The sequence below is a fragment of the Miniopterus schreibersii genome (assembly GCF_964146895.1).
Source record: "Miniopterus schreibersii genome assembly, chromosome: 7".
Classification (NCBI taxonomy): domain Eukaryota; kingdom Metazoa; phylum Chordata; class Mammalia; order Chiroptera; family Miniopteridae; genus Miniopterus; species Miniopterus schreibersii.
The window spans coordinates 26,273,791-26,292,497 of record NC_138108.1 but is presented as its reverse complement, the minus strand read 5'-3'; the positions used below and the strand labels follow the sequence as shown (position 1 = coordinate 26,292,497).

General features: G+C 39.8%; 1 protein-coding gene across 6 annotated transcripts in view; it reads right to left on the bottom strand.

Annotated features, from left to right (window-relative positions):
- Window positions 1–18,707, bottom strand: part of HECW2 (HECT, C2 and WW domain containing E3 ubiquitin protein ligase 2) — a 292,351-nt gene that overhangs the window by 167,780 nt on the left and 105,864 nt on the right. For all 6 annotated transcript variants that reach the window (XR_013999195.1, XM_081142782.1, XM_081142786.1 and 3 more), the window contains one exon: window positions 18,046–18,372. Coding sequence is in view for 5 of the 6 variants with exons in the window: in XM_081142782.1 (XP_080998908.1) it covers window positions 18,046–18,337 (292 nt within the window). In the remaining variant the exon portion in view is untranslated. The remainder of the gene's footprint in view (window positions 1–18,045; window positions 18,373–18,707) is intronic.

The following is an 18,707-nucleotide window of genomic DNA, read 5'->3' as shown; positions in this document are numbered from 1 at the left end:
CTTACCCACTGTGTTCTAGCCACAGTGGCCCTCTTAGTGGTCTGCAAACCTGTCCAGCTTGTCCTGCCCATGGCTTATGCTGAGAAAGCTCCTACCTCGATAGTGGCATGGCGTGTTTCTTCTTGTCAGTCAGCTTAAAAGTCACCCTTCAGAGAGGTCTTTCCTAATCCTCAGTGTAAAGTCTACACAGTCATTCCTATCATACTACCTTGGTTTTATTACCTGTACTGTAATTGCTTGAAATACTATCTATATTTTACTGTTTATGTAATATGTTTATTTTCTGTCTTTCTTCTCTAGAATATAAATGCCACAGAAAGAGACCCACTGTTTTATTCACTGCTCTGTTCCAGGATTTAGAAGGATGTCTAGCATCAAGTGGGTGCTCAATAAATATCTGATAATGAATGCTTATATGGAGAGCTTAGTCAAAGTATATGAGCTTTCTGGTAGAAAAAGTTACCTGTTTCCAAAATGATATTAATATTCTTCAATCTATATGGTAGACAATACTTTCAAAACACTTTCATAGACATTTGTTTAACCCTCCCAATAACCTTTTAGGAATTCACCATGATTCGTTCCTTCCCCAACACAGGGAGAAACTGGACCCTTCCGCACTCATGTGCTGTGTGTACTGCACTTGGGATATTATACTGAAGTCGTCTGCTCACGTGCCTCTTCTCTCAGGCTATATGTTCCTACAAAACAAAGCTGATGCTTTATCATCTCTGCATTCCCAGTGCCTAGCACACTGCCTGGCACACTGTAGGTGTTTATATGCTTGTTGAATTTAGTTGAATCCTCACATCAGAGTGGTCTTCCTCTTAGTGCAAAACAGATGGGTTATTCTCTATCTCAATACTGAAAATTTCATGCTGAAAATATATAAAAGTCCTTCAATGATTCTTTTGAAAAGCCTCAAGTTTCACATCACCCAGCACCTTCTGAGTCTTTTCACTGACAAATTATGTACAGCAAGTTGGAGGAGGCTAAATGAATCCAAGCCATCCTCCAAATCAGTACTCCAGTTCACTTCCCACTTCTTCACGTGAACAAAGGGCATGTAGAAAATCTAAGATTTATTCAATCTCAAGTCAAAGGCTGGTGACAGATGCTACATTTTTTCCATGCTCTGATACGGGGAAAACAAACAGTCATAATGGTATAATGAAAAGAACACTGAAAGGGTATCACGATTACAGCTTATGATCCCAAATGATGGCCCCCGACAGTTATATGATTATACGCAGGTTTCCATCACTCTCTTAGTTTCCTCATCTACAGTATGAGTGATGATTACCTTTGGGGTCCTTCCAGCTCTAGAATCTGTTATTCTGTAAGCAGTTCTGATTATATTGACATTGTCTCCAGTATCTTATCCCCTCCTGTCTGTAAACTCAAAATAGCTAGATGAAGGCTTGACATAATTAGGTTTTGGTACAGTGATAAAAGACAAATATAGATAGATGGTTGATAGATGATCGATAAGATAGATAGGTGATAGAGATAGATGATAGATAGGTAGATAGATGATAGATAGATGATAGATTAGATAGATAGATGATAGATAGATAGATAGATAGATAGATAGATAGATAGATAGATAGATAGATAGATGATAGATGATGATAGATAGATGATAGATAGGTAGATGATAGATAGATAGATAGATAGATAGATAGATAGATAGATAGATAGATAGATGATAGATAGATAGATAGATAGATAGATAGATAGATAGATAGATAGATAGATGATAGATAGATGATAGATAGATAGGCAGGCAGGAATTGTTCTGTACCCCTCCACTGGACTTTGTCTCAGGATGCAAAATCTTTATAAACAGCAAATTCTAAGTCCCACAGCATGACTGTTTCAAGGTGCTTTAGAACCAAAATAAACATCACCCCTTAGCATCCAGTATTTATTATCATGTTAACTCCAGAGCCTTATAAAGAGATTAGAATCAAGGGAATACTGGACTAATTTTAACTGAGCTGATCAATGAAGCAGGCCCTTCTTTTGGTCACCCTATTTTATCTACTATCACCACAAGGAGCCTACCAATTTCACAAGGCACTGGTCACTGATACTGCCACCAACAATCTCAAAAAGGACAGGCAAGAGAATACAGTCAGTGGTGTGCTGGAGCCAACTGTTAACAGTTTCTGTAATTTTGAAAGCTGGTTGTTGTATTGCCAGTAGCTTGAAATTGGCTATGGGGAAAGTCTTTATACCATGAAAATCTATAAACACTACAAATCAGAAGGTATTTTTAAAAGAGAGAGCCAGTTTGTCAACATACTACTGAATGCAGTTCTTGGCTAGAAAGGTTCTGGACACAACAAACAATGCAAGAACAGCAGAAAACAAAGAAAAGGCCTGAATTCTAGCGCCAGACAATCCCACTAAATGACAGTGAAAAATGGAGCAAGTCTATGAACCTCTGTTTTGCTCATTAAAATGTAAGAGAAATTACACAAGTAAACTCCAAGAACCCTTTCAGACATAAAAATTAGAATTTTTATGGTTCTGCATTTGGGTCATACTTACCCTGACGCCTGCGGTCGTACTGGAAATTCCCCAAGAAGCCAACCGTGGGCAGCACCGAGACATTGATTAATCTCCCCTCCAACCATGAGAGCGCAGTTTGGCGCTACTTCATCTAATGCACTTGGCCAAGCAACCATGCTCAAACATGACCATAGTTCTACAATTCCCAGGATCCCTTAACTATTGAGTTACATTAAAAAAACAAAAAATCCAAAACGCCTCCTGCTGATCCAAGAGTCTCCTTCAGACTTAGGCTAAGGGGCCCGCAGAGCATTCCCGGCCATATTCGTCAAGCACGTGCTACTTCTATATCCTGTACAGTTCAGCGGTGAGAGTCCACAAGGAGCCCTCTTCGCTCGAGGGCAGGTAAAAAGAGCACCACGCTGCCAGAACGAGATTTAGAAGAAGCACGTCCACAAATGCCAGAGTTCCTGCCTTGAACCTGAGCCAGCATCCTGGGCCCAATATACAGTAAGTCCCTTAATCATATAAATTGTGGATTACCCACAAAACCTGGCACAGGAAGCACGTAAGATTTCCTAAATTCCCTCATTTGGTAGAGTTGGGGGTTCATCAACCTGAGGTTGATATATGAGCAACAAATAACATGTAGTTAAATGTTTCTCCAAGAGACGCAAAGGCCTCCTCCAAATAGCTGCTGCTGACAAGCCATCACGGATTTATCCTACGATATGAGGCGGCAGTGTCGTGCAAGGCCTGATCACGAAGAGATGTAAATGCTCTTGTTGCTCTTCCAAGTGTTCTCATTTCTGGACGCAAGGCTTTGTAAATATCCTCATCATTCCATTGTCTTGCTCTTCAAAATAAAAAGGCATCTAACACATTTGGGGGGAAGTATTTAATTGGTAAATGGCAACAGTCCATTTGGACACTGACCTAAAAGTGATGAGAAGTCAAATATCATCCAATTTGTCAGTGTGCTGACAGCCAGATTTTTAAAAATTCAGTCACAGAGAGTAGAATTTAAAAACAGAGTTTAAACTTAAAATGGATTCTAGAAAATGATCATATATGCCCAGTCTAATGCACAGAAATAGAGCTTTAACAGATTATGGGGAAAGGGGAGGACTTATTTAGATCCATCTGCCCCGTCTAACCAGAAGTGCCTGAACCACTGAAAATAACTCCTAAGGCTCCCCAGGAACAGACGACCCATAAAAATCTTAGGAATCCAGTCCAGGACTAAAAGCATTCTCCAAATTAGCAATATTCTGAATCTAAAGACAAGAAGAACATTTCAGGTGCAACGTATCCTAGAATTCAACCTTATGTAAAATTCAAAATACAACTTATAAGACAAAGAATCTTAGTTTTCCTTTTAAAATGCTCATTGATTCAACAAATTTATATTCAATTTGACCTGGGTACTAGGCACTAGGGATTCAAACATGGTTAAGACATGGCCAGTCTGTCAACTCACTGTATACAGCAGAAGGACAGAGTGTGCTGAGAGCTGTGATACCAACAGCCCATCCGGGCAAACACTGACTCCGAGTTCCAAATACCACACAACACAACAAACAGCTCAGCTGGATGTAGCAGCATCTTTAAATTGAAGGCGAGGCTCTGTGGCCAAATCAAATAGTGCTCTTTCTTTCTAGTGGGTGCTACCATTTCTAAAGATAACAATTTTTTTAATTTTTTTTTTGGTCAGAAGACATAAAAAAAATCCACAAAGCAGTGAAAGCTTAGAAAAAGCAATCCAGGTTCCATACTGAGGCCTGTAGAAAGGCGGATAGCCCTTGCCGTGAGTCAGGCGACAAAGCCCAGACATCTAGGGCACTCCTTATAACAAGAGGCACAGCAGAGGATGCCCAAGCTCAGGAGACAGTGGTACTGGGTGGGCTAGTGGCTTTACTAAAGTAAAAGGAGAGAGAAGGGGCAGCCCTGGAAGGCCTTAAAGCTCCTGAGGAGAGGTTTTAAACTTAAAACTCTTTATAAATCTAATCAAAATTACACCGGAAAAAGATGTTGTTCAATTTAGAAATTCTTATTTAGTTACATTCCCAGGATTTAAGGAAATACCTATTTTTTCATTTCCCAGGGCTACTGTAACAAAGTACCACAAACTGGGTGGTTTCAACAACAGAAATTTATTGTCTCACAGTTCCAGAGGCTAGAATTCTGAAGCCAAGGCGTCAACAGAGTTTTTCCCTTCCGAGCACCGTGATGACAGGGTCCGTTCAGCTTATAGGGTGGCCTTCATGTTTGTATGGCATTCTATTTGTATTTCATGTCTTTATCCAAATTTCCCTTTTTCATAAGAACAGCAGTCATATGGATTAAGGCCCCCCATCCCAATGACCTCATTTTAACTTGATTACCGCTGTAGAGATCCCATCTCCAAGTAAGGTCACATTCTGAAGTGCTAGGGTTAGGACATCAACATATGAATTTGGGAGAGGAACACAATTCAACCCCTAATAGCTTTAGTACATAAGACACAGTCCCTGTCCACGAAGAATGTATAATCTAATTGTGAGGTCAGGACTGAGCCACATGAGACCATTCAAGAATAGCATTCAGAGGGTGTAATCAAATTAGAGGCTCTGTGTTTTGGGGATAAGTCGTTAGTGGCTTCCTAAACATCACATGGGCATTGAATTAGGAAACCGTAAGACAACTCTGATCAAATTCTGTTTCCATCTGTCCATCCTTGAGTAAGCAACTTAACCTGCTTAGTTTCCTCGTGAAGATGCCACCATCAGGTGGCATAATTAACCAGTAGCTTTAATAGTTGCTATAAGAACTACATGAACTGTTTCTGAAAAATCTCTCTAAACATGAAAGCACTATAAACATATGTTCATGAAAAAACTGGAAGGAAGTCCAAATTCTTAAAACCTTAATTCTGCCTTCTTTTCCACTCTCATTTGGAGCTCTTTTATTCTTCAGGGTTTATCAGAGTTACACAGACCACCCACACCATCCAAGCCTGTTGGCTCCCGCTGGTCTCTATAGAAATGCCAAGGCCATTCTTACGGACAGGTGGCCTCATTTCAGTCACCCCGCACACATCACGCCTCGAGGACTGAGGCAGGGCCGGCCTCGGTTTGTTGTTAGTTGTTGTTGGCGATGATCACTACTCTGCAGAGGACTGAGGCAGGGCCGGCCTCGGTTTGTTGTTAGTTGTTGTTGGCGATGATCACTACTCTGCAGCCACCTCCGCGCCCAGCTGTATCCCACCGATGTTGTCGAAAAGCACTGAGGACGCGGTCTCCTGATTTTCTCTTCTTTGCTGCTTTTGAGTGAAATGTTTTGCTTTTCCATAAATAGTTCAAAGCCTGCAGCTATATACATACTTCTTCAAAAGTGGTTCTCCCCAGGGGACCTGAGCACAGCTGCCAGTCAGCTAGACTTGGAAGGAAGACACCAGAGAAAGGCAGCATTTTCCCCAACAGTACCACTTTCCATCCCACTTGGCCCAGACACAGTCAGCTCGCTTTCACCTCTGAGTCTGCCTTTAGGAAACAATAAATAACACAGTGAGAGTTTGGAGGAAGATGAGTAGGTTTGATAGTTTATGGCTAAGGAAGTTTTGTGCCCTAAACAATCACATTAGATCAGCGATTTTCAACCGGTGTGCCACGGCACACTGATGAACCCCAAGGATTTTTATAACATGCAACATCTGACTATTTAGTCAGGGGCATTGACCTCTTCTCCCTTAGATTGTCAAATAAAAATAAAAACATGACAACAGCCAATACAACAATATCCGTCTGGTATAAATGAATTTAAATTACACCTATTTTTTTTCATCAGATCGGCTAAAAACTTAATATACTTTTTGGTGTGCCAAGGATTTTTAGTAATTAATTTATGTGTGCCATGAGATGGAAAAGGTTGAAAATCACTGTATTAGGTCATCTCGGCCTTTCCTGTGCCCAGAGTTTTTATACATAATCCTATGGATTTAAAGTCCCAAGGAATGGGGCGCTGCACTGACAAGGGAACATAGGAAATAAAAGAACAAAACATATTTCTGCGTGTCTGATAAGTCACCTGAAAACTGTGACGGCTTTACAAGAAAAGACTTTCCCTGAAGTATCGCTCAGACAAAGGGACAGTATGTATCGAAGGGTTATTTAGACAGCGCTGTAAAAAACAACTTATGAAATAAATCTTTATGAGCCTCCACTAAAGGAACTGACTCACCATCCTCTACTAAATCTTCAACGATGAAACGATGCTCAGCACGGGCCCCGCAAGGCGCGGTTAACACCTGGTATCACCACACAAGCTCACTGGGTACAAGAGGCGAGAAAGGCACCATCCAAACAGCATGGGGACCTCTCCAGACCCGCCGCGTCTGCCCCTCGGAAGGAACGTGAGATACGCAGTTCTTCCGAGAATCCCACCCGGCTGAGTGGAGTTTTAGTTTTAAATGAGAGGAGAGTTTTATATAAAAACAGCTCCTAAACACAAGCCAACTCCTTCTTTTTTCTTGGCCCTCAGTCTAAGACAGGAGTCTGTTCAAATATTGGAAGAAAAACGGACTCTGCTGAACTTGTTAAGTCATATTGCATTTTGATAGAGGTTTTCAAAGGCATTTTCAACGATACTCAAAAATCACCTGCAGGAATTGACTTGAGCACCTAACTCCACTGTAGAAGAAATTCCTATTAGATGCTGTATTTTTTCTGACTATTTTACTGTGCACCATGGACATATTACTTAATCCATCTGGACCCTCAGTTTCTCATGTAACATGAGGCCAGCCGAGTAAACAAGCACTAATTTCCTTCCAAAATCTAAAACCTCTGTGACTCTGAGGTTTACAATAAGTGTCAACAGACAAATAATATATTTTAATGATTCCAAATGACAAAATTGCAGAACTTCCTCTGTCAACATTCAAGTTCCTTAAATAAGTAATATGGTTTCCTTACATTTGGGTAAAACTCATGTAAAAGGAGGTTCCACCCATAGCATCACATAATGCAAAGATGGTACTGTTGCTGCTTATCTTAGTAGTACTACTGTAGTAAGAATGACTTTTACAAGTAATAATAATGATTTTTTATAAGAAAGCTTATTAGTTTCATAGCATTCCATTCAGGCAAATGAATCACATGATGGACTGGGAAATTCTAAGTTACCTGACATAAGCTGACCTGTGACCTTGCTCAAGTCAGCAGTTACCATGGGTCAGGTGCACGGCACAGTTCACCTTGCTTACCTCCTTGAAACAGCTCAGGAATGACAGGTTTGGGCAGTTAAAGCAAACAGGAAAAATGGCTGCAAGTAGCCCAAAACTAAAAATGTGACCTCCTCCAAATGTTCACTGAATTCTTAAGGCTTTCCTTTTCACACAGAATGTTTTATCATATTAAAAATATACCACAGGCGTACGTACACCTAAAGAAAAAAAATCTATATGAATGCTATAAAAAGATACATAACAAATATTTAGAATCCCGTTAGTTAATGTAAATTCTCAGTTGGAATTTTCAAGGTTATTTTTTTAGGTTAGTCTTTGAATAACAAGTTTGCTTCTAAGAGTATAACTTAATGCTATAACTATAGCATCCCCCCAAAAGTAGTACTTATAATTTCATAACAGCATTTGTTTGTATTAGAGGTGTAATAGTTATATCATGAATATATAAGTATACTTCAGAATGTCAAAAACACAATAGATATTCTTCATGCTAAACTACACACAACTTTCAGAAAAACATCTATGAAGGCTTGAGCAGCAGATGCATGATTTTAGAAATAAAAGAACAGGAAAAGACATTTAAAAAATGAGAGTATAAAGCAGTAAACATGCTAAATTCAGGGAATTAACTTATGTCTATTTAAACATACAGTGATTTCCATACTGAAAATGGAAGCCATGGGTAGGGAAACAGGAAGCAAGAGGCCAACATATAATAATTGGGGGGGGGGGGGGACCTAGAATGGGAGCCCTTTATGATCTTAAATATAGATGATATTTTAAAAATTCTTCCAGATGCCTAATACATAAACTACTAATGTTGTTGAACAAATGAGTGAATGAATACCAAACTAATCTGCTAAATAAATCATTAAAAGAAAACTATATAGCCCTGGCCGGTGTGATTTGGTTGGCTGGACTGCAGACCAGTCACATTGTTAGCAAGACTACATATACCTTTTATGGCAGAGATAGTGACTGCTCCCTAAATGGCTAAGGGCACCTCTCTGTTTCCCAGTCCCCTGGCAGTTGGGCAGATTACGAGACTAATGCTGAACGATGGCTCTAAGCAGGAGTGAAATGTGTCGCCTTAGGGCCAAAGCATTTAAGAGCTGGTATAAGATTCCTCAGGTCTCTCTTCCCTTGACACCTGCTTCAGGAGGCTTTGTGTTCCAGGCGGGATAATGACAAGATGGTTGAGCCTTCAATCATCCAATTTGGCAAAAATCAAGAGGGTGGTGAGCCTGCATCACTAAATGACAGTACAAAGCAATACTCTGCCAACCCATGCTGGCCACATAGCATTTGCAATAAATCATCTCTTATTCTTTAAGCCACTGAAGTTTCGGTATTAGCTCACTTCTACAGCATAAACTGACCTATCCTGACTAATACAGGGTTGGGCAAGCGTAGGTTTACAGTTGGGTAAATCTACTGAGTATGGGTAACACAGAGTTTATTCTTGTATCATTATTTATTAACTAGTGTTTTATTTTCCATACAAACAACTGCAAATCTGCTTTTATCCCACCTTGTACAACTAGGTAACTAAAGTAATTCAGAGTTAAATTGTTCCAAAAATCATTTCATGTACAAAGCTGTTATTTTCTTTTTGTTGATGTTGTTGTTAATCCTCACTGGAGGATATTTTTTCCATTGATTTTTAGAGAGAGTGGAAGGGAGGGAGGGGGAGAGAGAGAGAGAAACATCAATGTGAGAGAGACACATAGATTGGTTGCTTCCTGCACTCGCCCCAACTGCAACCCAGGGACATGCCCTTGACTGGGAATCAAGCCTGCAACCTTTGGTGGGTAAGCCAACTCTCCAGTCACTGAGCTACACTGGCCAGGGTGAAAGCTATTATTTTCTAAAAGTATTTTTAAACTTTAAAGATATGACCTAAAGCAACTTTTCTTTGGCAGTAATCATGTAAAAATACCAAAAGAGCTTAAGAACAGACACACTCTTACCTGTATGTGATGGCTATTCTGGAAACTAAATGCCTAGTACATAAATTCTTTGTTCCATTAGATTGAATTTCAGATTAAACTACAGCTTTCCCATCACCTTGAAAAGCCTGTTGGTTTAGAACCTGCATAATACTCAAGTTAAAATACTGTATTGTTTAGCAGTCATATTTTAGGAGTGTTACATAATTCCTAGTGCTTTGTGTCATAGGAATGGATTTTGCTTTCTGTAAGCAGAAGTGGACACTTTAATCTGGAAATCTCTTCATATGAATTCATTCTGTGGGTGAGCTTGTACTTCAGCTTCAGACTTCCAGGAAATGATTTTATTATTACTAGTGGCCAAAATGATGATGAGAGTTTATAATCAGCAGCACCTCACAATGAGCCTGACAGTTTTGTACACATTCTTACTTAATTCTCATACTATTGGTACCTTTAAAATTTTTTTTTTTTATTTTTAGAGAGAAAGGAAGGGAGAGGGAAAGAGGGAGAGAAATATCAATGTGAGAGCAAAACACTGATTGGCTGCCTCCTGAACTCCCCCTACCAGAGACCAAGCCCGCACCCCGGGCATGTGCCCTAATAGGGAATCGAACTGGAGACCTTTCAGTGCACAGGACAACACCCAAGCAACTGAGCCACACAAGCCAGGGCCATATTGGTACTTTTCTTAGTCTTTTTTTCTTATAGATTAAGACACTGAGGCTTAAAAACATTACATAATTCACTCAAGCTAGTAAGTGGTTTAGATTTACTAGTCTGTCTGACTACAGAGCCTGTGCTCTCAACAACTGATAACACCAGAATTTCTCAAAGTGTGCTGCACGTGATAATCTTGGGTGTTTCATAGACAAAAGTTATTTAACAGTTAATGCATGTTAGAAAGAAATATAACTAACACAGATAACCTTTCCCAGACCTTATTGCTTAGAACAAGCTCAGGGTAGGTAATCATCTTGTTTTGTTTTAATCAGGTGGCTTAAAAAAGTAGTAACAGTACAGGTGATAATCCAATACTGCAAAAATCATGAAGGTGTTGAGCAAATATCTAAAGATTAGAAAACAATGGACTACATTTTTCAACACAGGAGGAAACAATGAAGACTAGGACACCAAACACAAGTTCCAGCCCTGACTGCCTCCAACCAGCTGTACCATTCCAGATCTTAATTTTTAACCATAAAACATCAGCTAAAACTTTGGGATCTTAGAGCTCCAAAGTATATAATCTTAGAATATGCCTTTGAAATAAGAGGCACCTTCATTTTCATATTCTTTCAAGTACTCATGCTCTGCTCCATTTATCTATTAAACTTGTAACTTTATCTAATAGAAATAAATTAATAAAATAAAATATAGGATCTTAATGTCTTGGCTAACTATTGCAGCCTTACTTTACTGTACTGCCCAAATGCAAAGAAATATGAAAAAAGTCATAATACACAAGCCACGACGTTTTTGTAAGGCAAAGTCAAAATACAGTTGCTCTGCCACTCATCTTTGAAGATATAATCAACACATGGACACTAAGAAGTAAACTCAAAAGTGTGGTCCAGACAAATGGTGGTAAACTATATGCTACTGGGTCCATAACAAGATAAGAAGCTTGTGCCAGAATATGAAATACCTACATCAAGAAGCCCATTATTTAGTTTAGATAATTTTTTAATAGTAAGATTTTCTAAATAAATGAAGTTAGTTACATTGATTTACATTCTGGAGGAAGTTTCTTATCTAGTAAAAAGCCAATGGTGGACCAGCACCTTGAGTAGCACCGGTGTACAGCACAGTATAAACTATTTTCAGTGTGCGTTTTCCTAGCTCTGTTCAGGTACCTGAAGTTGCCTGCAAATAAGAAATGGCAAGTTAAGCCTTTTGAAATGTTGTTCTTTTTCTTTTTTTAAATATATCTTTATTGATTTCAGAGAGAGGAAAGGAGAGGGAGAGAGAGACAGAAACATCAATGATGAGAGTCATTGGTCTGCTGCCTCCTGCAAGCCCCCGACTGGGGATCGAGCCCGCAACCCGGGCATGTGCCCTGACCGGGAATCGAACCCTGATCTCCTGGATCCTAGGCCGACGCTCAACCGCTGAGCCACGCTCGACCAGGCTGAAGTGTTTTTCTTTATAAGCACAAGACCAAACAATAAGAGGAAATCGAGTGTGAGCCTGAAACAGATGTAATGTGCTCTGCCTCCTGTTTAAAAGGTGTCCATCTGATGTTTCCATCTGAAAGCTGTTTGGCTTGGACACCCGAAGTGTTTCTGCACAAAATAAACATTTGGCTCTTTTTATTTAGTGAGTTTAGGAGGAAGCAATGAGTAGCACTGTTAAACTTGTGAGGGGTCAATTCTAATTTTGCAGAACAATAATAAATTATAAACCTAGTGATTTCTGAAAACCATTTGCAAGGTACCAATTGCTATAATTTGGAGATTCGGGGCTACAGTTTAGCTACATTGCGATCATGTCTGGAAGTCTTAGGGTCTATATGAGAAAATGTAATAAGCACCTGTTTTGAGAACCATGTTTACATCCAAAGTTTCCCCAAAGGGTGCCTTGATATTTTCAATTCTTTTTCTTTGCATTCCCAGCAGGACCTATAAACTGCCTAAAATGGCTAGAGAAAAAATTATGTTTCTGATCTAGGACGATTATTTTCCCTCCAGATCAGCAGTGCTGAAAGTCAGCTGGAGTGAGTTACACAGTGTAAAATATTGTTAACAATTAACCAAATGAAAACAAAACTTGGGGAGGGCAGATAGGAAATATCTATAATAGTGTCAACAATAAAAAAAACCCCAAAACCCTCATACTTGTAGAGAGGCAGAAAAAATAAGCCAAGAGAAATACAATCAAAATGCAGAGTATGCCAAAAGCTACACCTTGCCAGCCCAATGCTCCACCCGAATCCTTCCCCTTTGGGACTTATTTCTATAGAGACCATGTCTCTGTGCCACAAATAAAACTAGACGTTGCTAGGAAACAGCCCAGATTCTCAGGACACAAGTGAAGGGGAGCGGCTGCTTCCTACCAAGAAGTATAGAAATCTGAAGCTATTCCTGACATACATGCTACTGTTATGAAACCTACATTCTCAGCACATCTATTTCACAGAGAGCTCAAGTGCTGTTTTGCCCTAACAGCTTTGAATTTGACATAAGTGGGACCCTGAAACTCATTTCTCCATCCTGGCCTTGCACTTTGTCTTTTCTTTCAGGTCTTCTCCAAATGTATCATCTCACCTGTCTTCATTTAATAATGCCCAAGAAAACTTGCATATTTTCAAGTTGCTATTTATTCATTTGAAAGGTTCTTCCTATTATGATTAGTTCTATTAAACTTTTGAAAACTTCCCCATGACTTGGAGCTACTGTTTTTAAATAACAAGTTTTTGTTACGTCTCTTTAAAAGCAACCCAGCGTTCTCACCTGTATTAAAGCTTCCCCGAGCACTCTCCCTGAAGCAGTACCTACCGAAGCAGCCCACTCACTCTGCCCTGCCTTTAAAAGCAAGTGGTGTCCCTCCTTTGCCCTTTCTCATCTTTGTTTGCAGCCACCCCAGCAGCTCAGTTAGGAATAACTGCTGGTATAAGAGAGGCTCACTAATGATGAGTTAAACAAAGAGAGGGAGACTGTCTCGTGTACAGCAAGAACTTTGGAGCACCAGTCCAAGCTCTTCCTAACCTTCTGTTATGTCACCCTTAGCTTTTATTCTTCTTGATTGGTGCCTTATAGCTGCAACATTACATCCTTCCACCAGAGACCCAAGTCCAAGAAAGGGGGAAGTTTAAAGACTCCCTCTTCATGAGGCTCTGGCTTTTCATTGAAAAGGAAGTTCCCGCCCTGCCAGTGTGACTCAGTGGTTGAGCATCACCCCATGAACCAGGAGGTCACGGTTCGATTCCTGGTCAGGCCACATGGCTGGGTTACGAGCTTGATCCTCAGTATGGGGTGTGGGAGAGGCAGCCAATCAATGATTTTCTCTCATCATTTATACTTCTATCTCTCTCTCCCTCTCCCTTTCTCTCTCTAAAAACAATAGAAACACATTTAAAATAATTTTTTTTAAAAAGAAAAGGAAGTTCCCCAAAGTCTTCCCCTTACATCTCACTGGCCAGGACAAGGTCACATGCCTACTCCTAGATGACTCATTAGTTGGATTACCATATAGAGTTAGACCTTTCTTGAGCCTGGGGAGGACCTACCTGCCCTGAGGTCAAAGGCTGGCTGCCCACCCCCTGACCCCATCAGGAAAAAGCTATCAGAAAATGGCTGTCAGTTAAAGACCACAGTGCTGCCCCACATTCATCTCCAAGTGTGATGGCAAAGTCCCCACAGGAGTAAGGCTGCCTCTAGAACAGCCTGCCTGGGCCTCGAGAGAGAAATAGCTATCTCTGCTTTTCACTCATGCTGAGGTCCCAGATAAGCAGTCTTTCTTTTAAACACAGCCATGGTCCTGCAACTATACAAATGAGCCACATTTAATGTTCTAGATGCTGGGATCTATGCCTTTTAAACCCATTCATTATAGAAGACCTGCTAAAACTGACATCATGCCTGAGAACATCAAGTAACTCATTCTACCTGCATGGTATTTTTATTCACAAATGCTAGTCTGTATTTGTCCCAGCCCCTTGAGAGGTCTGCGGGTGCCGATTCCTCACCCCTCTTCCTTGCTAGGGATCAAAAGCTATTAGAAAATACACTAAGAAGAACTGACAGACAGATGAGACTCAAACATCATTTATTATTTTTCCAGAGTTCTCTGGAAATGGCTAGATGGGGAAATTAAGTGGAGCCTCTTGCTGCCTATCCTAAGTCAGAAGCATGAGAGGAACTTCTGCTTCAGGCCACATTGAAGTCTTTAGTTCCAGATTAGCCTGCCTAATGGAAACAGCTACAAAAGGAGGAGGCAGTGGTTTTCAGATATTGTGCAACAGGTGGTATAAGACTAAAATCTTAGGGAGAAGAGATACTTATGAGGTGCCTCTGTGACCACTCAGCTCTCAGCCAGGGGATGATTTCCTGGGTGCAGTGCAGGGAACTGGAGTCCATGGCAGTTCTGATGAACTAAGGAGGGAGGAATCTCCAGGCAGAGCACTGGAAAGAGTTATGGAGGAGTGAAGGCCAAAAGCCCACATGTGGATCCCCCACAGGCCTTTGGCTAAAGTCTGGGCTGCATATGTGCAGAGTAAGACTACCAAGGTTTTCCAGGCAGTGGTGCTGCAGGGCTGAGAGTAAAATGGAGATAACAGAAATCAGGCAGGGCTGGAGAACACTGCCATTACAGCCCAGCCAGAGTGAAGACAACTTTAACATTGTAGGCATCCAGCTAGGACATCAGAAATGACTCTACTTAGGAATAAGTACAAAGTCCTAGAGTAAGGCCTGCTGTAGACTCACCTAACAAAACCGCAAACCAGGCCCTAAAAAAATCCACAGGGGACACCAAACCTGGCGGCTGAATGCCATCAAGTTAGATGGGCTAGGGAACCACATTGGGCTTTCCACAGATCCATCTTAACAAAGTATAAAATCATGCCCACCAAATTCAAGGAAATAAACCTGCCTACTAGAAAATTAACACTAAAACAAAAATCATCCCACAGAACTCAGGATTTCTACCATACAGAATCTTCAATGTCCAGTGTAAAGTCAAAAATTGTTAGATCAGCAAAGAAACAGGAAAATGGTATCCAGAGTCAACAGGAAAACAGACAATAAAAACTGCCCTTAGGTAACCCCAATATTGGACTTGGCAGATAATTTAAAACAGCCATATTCAGTTTAATTCAAGGAATTGAAACAAAAAGATGGTTTGAATGAGTTAACATATGGGAGATCTCATAAAATAAAAACTATAAAAAGAGAAAATGAAAATTCTAAAAATGAAAAGTCAAACAGCTGAAATTTAAAAATCCATTGGATGGGATGGAAAGCAGAATGAAGATGAAAAAAGTGAGTGAACTTGAAGATAGGTAAACTATCAAATAGGAAATTACCAAATCTGAGTATCAAAGAGATCGAAGCAAAATTAACCAGAGCCTCAGAGCTTCCCAGAACAACATGAAATGATGCAACATATGTGTAATTGGAGTCTCAGGAAAAGAAAGTGAAAACATATCGAAAAATCATTTGAAGAAATAATGGCCAAAAATGTCCCAACTTTCATCAAAAACATTTACTTATGAGCTTAGAGAATCCCAACCAGGATAAATAAAAAGAAAATCACACCTGGGTACACTGTAGACAAAGTGCTAAAAACCAGGATAAAGAGAAAATGTTGAAAGTAGCTAAAGGGGAAAAAAAAGACATTAAACACAGGGAAGCAAAGATATAACGATGATATGTGAGAAAGATACAGAAGCATCTTGAAATAAACTGAAGAAGAGTTAGCACTTTTCAAAAGAGGTGTATTTCCTAATTCAGTTTTCTGGGCTAAATCCTTAGGTTAATTCCAGATTTAGCACTCTGACCTCTATTTCTGTCTCTAGAAAGTTAAACATAAGAACACGAAGATTTTGTAGTTTTGTGACTCAGAGATAAGATGAATTTGGCTATGAATTCCTTAGTTGCTTCTCGATTAAATCTAGATAGAGAAATATAACAAGTGGGGTGGGGAAACAGAATGGAAGGTAGAGGGGAAAGTATGAAGTAACGGGAGTCATTGTTTTAAGTGACTCTAGCATCTTACAAATTAAGTCATTCACACAAAAAAGAAATCATCCCATATAAAAAAATAAAATTGATTATGTCCCAAAGAAATATCACATAAAAACACTTAAGAAAAACACTCTCTGCTATTTATAGTCTCATATTTAGCATTATGAAATCTAAAATGAGAGAAAAGGAAAAGCATTATGAGAAAAGTAAAAAAAAAAATTTATGAAATCCAAAAGGGTGAAATTCCATCAAAACCTAGAGTTAAAAAACAGTAAGACATATTTTATGAACATAAGTAGATATTAGATATAAATATATAATGTTTAAATCATATAACTTCCTCACTTTGAATATATATTTAAACACACTTGGGGAAAATGCTGAACTCTGAAGACTTTTCCCCCTTTTGTTGTTGTAAGAGGGGGGGGAAAATTCATTGGTTGTTGTTGTTTTTTTACCATTTTAGATTTTTACTATCCAACATCATTAAACATTAAGAGATACAAAAGCAAATACAAACCAATTTAATATAAAATTCCTTGTCCCAGAGAAACATAAAGCACAGTGGGTTTAACAATCTAATAAAACTTCTGCAAGGATGTCACTTTGCCTCAAACCAGTTTCTCAACAGTGACACTGTTGACATTTGGGGACAGATAATTCTTTATTGGGAGGGGCTATCCTATGCATTTTGGAATATTTAGCAGCATCGTTGGTCTCCCATGTCCCCGACCCAGTTGTGCCAACCAAAAATTTGTCCAGACATTGCCAAATGTCCTATAGGAGCAAAATTGCTCCTGGTTGAGAAGCACTGCCACAAACAGGTTTCTTCTCCCTAACTTATTTAAAAACAAAACCAAAAAATGCTTGGCTTATAATCTACATTGAAAGCAACAATGTCTTTCTAATAAATAACTGATGTTAATTTGTTTTTAATTCCCTTCATTCAGTGAACAAGTTCTCCAAGTGTGGGGAATGTTAGATTTCATCATTAAGTTTGATCTAGATTTTCTTTATGGTTGGTTAGTAAGTTTTGACCATTGCTTTCAAATAAAGCAGACTTTATATTTTCTGGGATATGTTATTTATCATCCATCTACCTATGAATACAAATTAGCTAAAGAGAGCTGGGACACTTTTATTAAAACAAATAGCAACCGATTTCTAAGTCGTATGTTAGAAGAATATGATACTTTCTTCACCTAATTGATCTAGGACACATCAAAGAACTCTGAAATTATACTTTAGACTGCAAGTTGTTCTTAATGAAATTCAACCTTCAGAAAATACAGAACATTTTTCAAATCAGTTATCTAAATCTAGATATTTTTTTCATCAGTTTAAAAATATTCATAAATGCTAACAGCCACCTCTTTCCAAAGTGGGACTACTGATCAAGAGCAACATGAAGTTTTAAAAAGAAAATACTGTAAAACCTGCAGGTTTTGGCATTTAATGAGGGTAGAGATATAACCACAGAATTCATATCAGAGAAGGTATTTATAATTGCTATCTCGCTCCCTCCCAAAGAGGAAGAAAGAATTCCCAGAATCTTGCTGTTTTTATTTATGTATGTGAATTTTTTTTACAGGAGAAAATACAGAATAGCATGATGTTGCAGTAAAATGTATGCTCCAAGTCACAAGCAGGTCTACTGCCTTGGACTCACCTATGTGATAGAGTCCAATCCAGTCACTCGGGTCCACCTCTTCTTTAATGTCCCAGAAGATGATGAGGTTCTGGGCTCGCCCCAGTGTGTACTCGTACATGCTGGCCGTCAAGCTGGAGCGGCTCTCGGAAGTCACCAGGTCCGTGTCACTGTTAGCCCGCTGCAGGGTCATGTTCTCCGGCATGGAGCTCTGGGCGGCGAGGCTCTGGAGGTTCTCGGGGCTCAGCGTGTACCGCATCTGGGGATTTCGCCGTCGCACGAAGAGCAGGTGCTCCCGGGCGGAGCTGGCCATCCCGTCTGCCTCTCGGAGGTCGGCTCGCTACGAAGCTGCAAGGCAGGCAAGCAAAAGCATTAGTGCTGCCATCTGAGGAATTAGCTTTAAGCTGCCCAGGCATACAGCCTTGATTTAAAGCCTGACCATGCAATAATCTTCTACTGTCAAAATTAAACCTATTATTCTACTGTCAACTGATGATGTCAGAAGCAAGCAAGGTCAGCTGATGGCAAAGGCCATGACATGCCTGTGGCCCTCGATTTCACTCGGCACAGCTTGCTCTGAGCAAGTGAGGAAGAAGAGGATTTCTCGGCCCTTCCTTTTAGGGCTATCCTTTCTCCTTCAGAAATGGCATCCTCTTTTTCTTCACCCCACACACATAATTTTT